Genomic DNA, 3,964 nt, shown 5'->3' with positions numbered 1-3,964 from the left:
TTAATTTATTATTTTTTAATTATAATTAATTATTGTAATATAAAAAAATAATATTAAATATTTAATTTGAAAAAATGACATTTTAATTTTTAAGTTTTCGAAAATGTGGCAAACCCATAAAATTACTTCAATTATATAGATTTTGATTAAATAAAAAAGGGTTATGCTAGATGTACACTAAAATTAATCACTAAAATTAATTATTAGTATAAAATACATGCTAAAATATAAATATATATTAAAAATAAATTAAACTAAAGATGTATTTATATACAAATATATTAATGGCTGATTTTAGTGCCTGATTTTAGTGTACGAATACTCGAATAGCATTTCCTAATAAAAAATAGGGAAAATTGTAAATACGGAATAGGGTGGCCCCGCCCCAGCCCTAGATAAACCCCGATGGATACAAATAACATACAACGCATGAATCTTAATAACACCGGTCTCGCTCACTTCGCCACCGACCTCACCTCAGCCAAACTCACTTGAACCGAACCACCACGATGCAGGGTAACGGTGCCGATGGAGAAGCCTTGGATTTCGAGCCTGAGGACGACGACCTCATGGACGAGGACGCCGCCGCCGATGCTGACGCTGACCCCCGCGCTCCTCCTCCTAAGCTCAAGTCCGCCATCACCGCCGGCGCCTCTTCCTCCCTCTCCACCCCTAAGAAGACCAAGGGCCGCGGCTTCCGTCAGGACTCCGATCCCAACCGCAATACCCGCCTCCAGGGCTCCGATTTCGACTCCCTTGCCACCGAGGGCGGTCCTGGCCCTCAAAGATGTTAGTCCCTATTCTCTCTCACTCTCCCCTAGGGTTAGGGTTTCGCTTTCCTATTTCCTTCCTTATATTAATCTGTTGTTGTTTCGTTCTCACATTTCTGTTGTATGTTTTAATTGAATGCTTTTTTTTTGTGCGCTTCGATTTGTTTTTGGAACGTTGTGTTTGGTTCAGCCATTGAAGGATGGATTATTCTGGTGACGGGCGTGCACGAGGAAGCGCAGGAGGATGATTTGCAAAACGCTTTTGGAGAATACGGAGAGATTAAGAACTTGCATTTGAATCTCGACCGTCGCACTGGTTTTGTCAAAGTAAGTGATAGTGCCTCTTCTCAACGCAGTCCATAGCAATATTATCGCCAATATTTTGTCAATGTGCTCCTAGTTTTGAAGTGATATTTTAACAATCCAATTTGGTTTGCTGATTCAAATATTTGGTATTCTGATTTACCTTTGGCCTTTTATTTTTCATGTCACGACTCATTGCATGTATTTTGTTTTGCTGCATGGTCAATTATTGCCCCCAAACATGTACTTGGGGCAGCCAATGACTGTTAATCTGTCTCTTATAGTTGCATATGTGATTTGGCTGCATTCTATCACAAAATTTCCTCAAATTGATGGTTGCGAAGGGAGAAAGATAGGACCATTCCTAACGAAGTATGAGTTGATGCTGCTATTGTTTTTGTTTATTGGGAAGAGGAGGATATGTAACACTGTTTGTCCCTATCTTTTCTTTCATCTCATCTTATTAACTAGGAGGACATCTGACACTCTTGTTTCACCTTTTGATTTAATACTGACTGATTTTGGTAATAGCAAATTTTCTCTTCCACGTGCACTGTTTCTTAGTGCTGATGTTTATTTTGATTTTAGGGTTATGCCCTGATTGAATATGAGCGTGCTGAGGAAGCTCGTAATGCCATAGAGAATTTGAATGGATCCGAGCTTCTCACACAAACCATTTACGTAGACTGGGCATTCAGCAGTGGACCTATTAACGAATCAGCGAGAAGAAAGAATGCTAGGTATGTTTCTAAATGTTTGATCTGGTCTGCGTATTACTTTCTGTTTGGTATTTTCCATAATAGTCCTGTGTAAAGGATATCTTACACTTTTGTAGGTTGGGGTTAATAGAAGTTGAAATGCATATGTATATATAACTTTCTCCTTGGTAAAGGGATTGAAAAACGAAAATATGTTGTATTTCCTGTACTGTGCACTATTTAAGTTAAGAAGGTTTGAATTTCAGTTTTCCAGAATTTGTTTATCGGGAGGTTCCCCTGCTGTAAATTTATTTATTTCTGAACCTACTGGTGTTAACTTTGACTGGCTGTTTTATTTCTCCCAAGTGATTCAATATTTGGCACTTTGACATTTTGCAGACCAACTCGTGAGCGACGCTCAAGGAGCCCTCGCAGGAGATATTGACATGGTGTGTATTGATTACATGATTGTGTTTTGTGTGTGGATCCTTAAATTAGCGGCTTTATTCGAATTGTGGAAGATTTTTCCAATGTTTGTGAGGCAAAAAATTACATATTTGTTGTTGGGAGGATTCTTACTAATACATCCCTTGTTGAATGATATTAATTTTTAGCTTAGTTTATCTTTGCGTATGGAGTTTAATATACTGCATTGTAGTAATGTATCCTGTTTTTGCTTTTGGTACATGTAATGGCATTATGTTGAGGAATGTATGATTGCCTTTGGATTGCAACAATGTTTGTTACATGGGTGATGTGCAGATGAATGTTTCGATGCATGCATTTCCTTTTCCCATATACTAGGTCCAATGTGTAACGCCAGGCTATTAGTTTGGTGGCACTGGAGAATTTCTTCTCATGATTGAGAAACTTAGGTAATGCCTACTAATTAAACTAAATATTTTCAACTGTTGAAAGGTTGGTAACTTTCAATTGAATAAGAAAAAATTGCTTCAAAGCACCAAATTTTTTGTGGGCGGGTTCTCTTCCATAGATTGAGATTTAGTTCACAGGAGGGCCCTGACCCGATGGAAAGTAATTTTGTTTTTAAAGGTTCTTTGATTTTGGAACTACAAAGAATTTGATATCGAATGCTTTTGTCTAGCCGTTTGTCCTGGATTTTCAATGAGAATTACGAGCCCGTTTGGGAGGGGTTGGTTATTTTTCAACTAGTTGGTTTTAAGTTGGTTATATCCTAGTTAGTTCTCTAGCAGGATTGATTTCTCTAGTATATAGAGTGAATACCCCACCCGGCTCCTAATAATTACTTCGAAAAGACGAGGCCCTCAAGAAAAAAAATACCCAATTTGGTCCCTGATATTTTTTTTTGGGATTGATTAGCTTCTGTGCCAAAAAAAATATTGACTTTTTTTTGGCACAGGGGTCTCGTTGTCTTTTCAAGGTAATTGTCAGGGGCCGGGTTGGATTTTTTTTTTGTTAAGGGGTTCTTTGTCTTTCGAGGTAATTGTCAGAGACTATTTTAGGTTTTTCTCTTATATATATTATAAACAGAACACAATAGTTGAATGATTCACATTTTTTTGAATAAAAAATAAATATAGAAAACATGACAGCAAGCGATAAATAAAGACAGAAGCATGTAATTTCTTTATTTCTTTAATAATCACTTTGGCTTTGGGTTCTAATTTGTACTTTTCACTTATAAGTATTTTATTTTTTAATAATAAATAAAAGAAGGGATTTTAGGACGGGGGATTTTCATTAGGTCCCTTTTCATTACATACAAAAGGACTTGTTTATTGTTTATTAATTGCTTTGATTTGATGTAATTTGAATTTTATTGAGATGAAATTTAAATTTATGCTATTTTACATCAAATATTATTTACATTCTTTTTTTTTTTAAACGGGAATATTATCTACATTTCTATAATCTCTACAAGAGTGTTGGATCTTAGCAGTAATTTTTTGTTGGGTCAGATATATTAGCAGCCCTTCTAATATTCATAAGCAAAAGGCTACACTTTGGGCTAATGAAGTTATCTGGGAAGAAAAATATTATTTTAGCAATAAAAGATAATCACCTAAAAAAATAAAACATAATCTTGACAACTAATAATGGAAGGATAAATTATTTAAATTGTTCTTAGTTAAAAAAGATAATGTAAATAATTTTTTTAATGGTTAAGCGTCAAATTTAAAAAAACATTTTTCTTATTCTAAAATCCAAAGA

General features: G+C 35.4%; 1 protein-coding gene across 1 annotated transcript; it reads left to right on the top strand.

The window, feature by feature from the left end:
• The first annotated feature begins 348 nt into the window (after positions 1-348).
• Positions 349-2,505, top strand: LOC112749746 (RNA-binding protein Y14). Its single transcript, XM_025798107.2, has 4 exons — positions 349-789; positions 961-1,097; positions 1,662-1,813; positions 2,171-2,505. The coding sequence occupies exons 1-4, from the start codon at positions 510-512 to the stop codon at positions 2,214-2,216; spliced, it is 615 nt and encodes a 204-aa protein (XP_025653892.1). The 5' UTR covers positions 349-509; the 3' UTR covers positions 2,217-2,505.
• The last annotated feature ends 1,459 nt before the right edge of the window (positions 2,506-3,964 follow it).

The sequence above is a fragment of the Arachis hypogaea genome, chromosome 15 (genome assembly GCF_003086295.3).
Source record: "Arachis hypogaea cultivar Tifrunner chromosome 15, arahy.Tifrunner.gnm2.J5K5, whole genome shotgun sequence".
In the NCBI taxonomy this organism is placed as follows: Eukaryota; Viridiplantae; Streptophyta; class Magnoliopsida; order Fabales; family Fabaceae; genus Arachis; species Arachis hypogaea.
The sequence above is the reverse complement of the archived record's forward strand: the minus strand, read 5'-3'. Positions and strand labels throughout refer to the sequence as shown.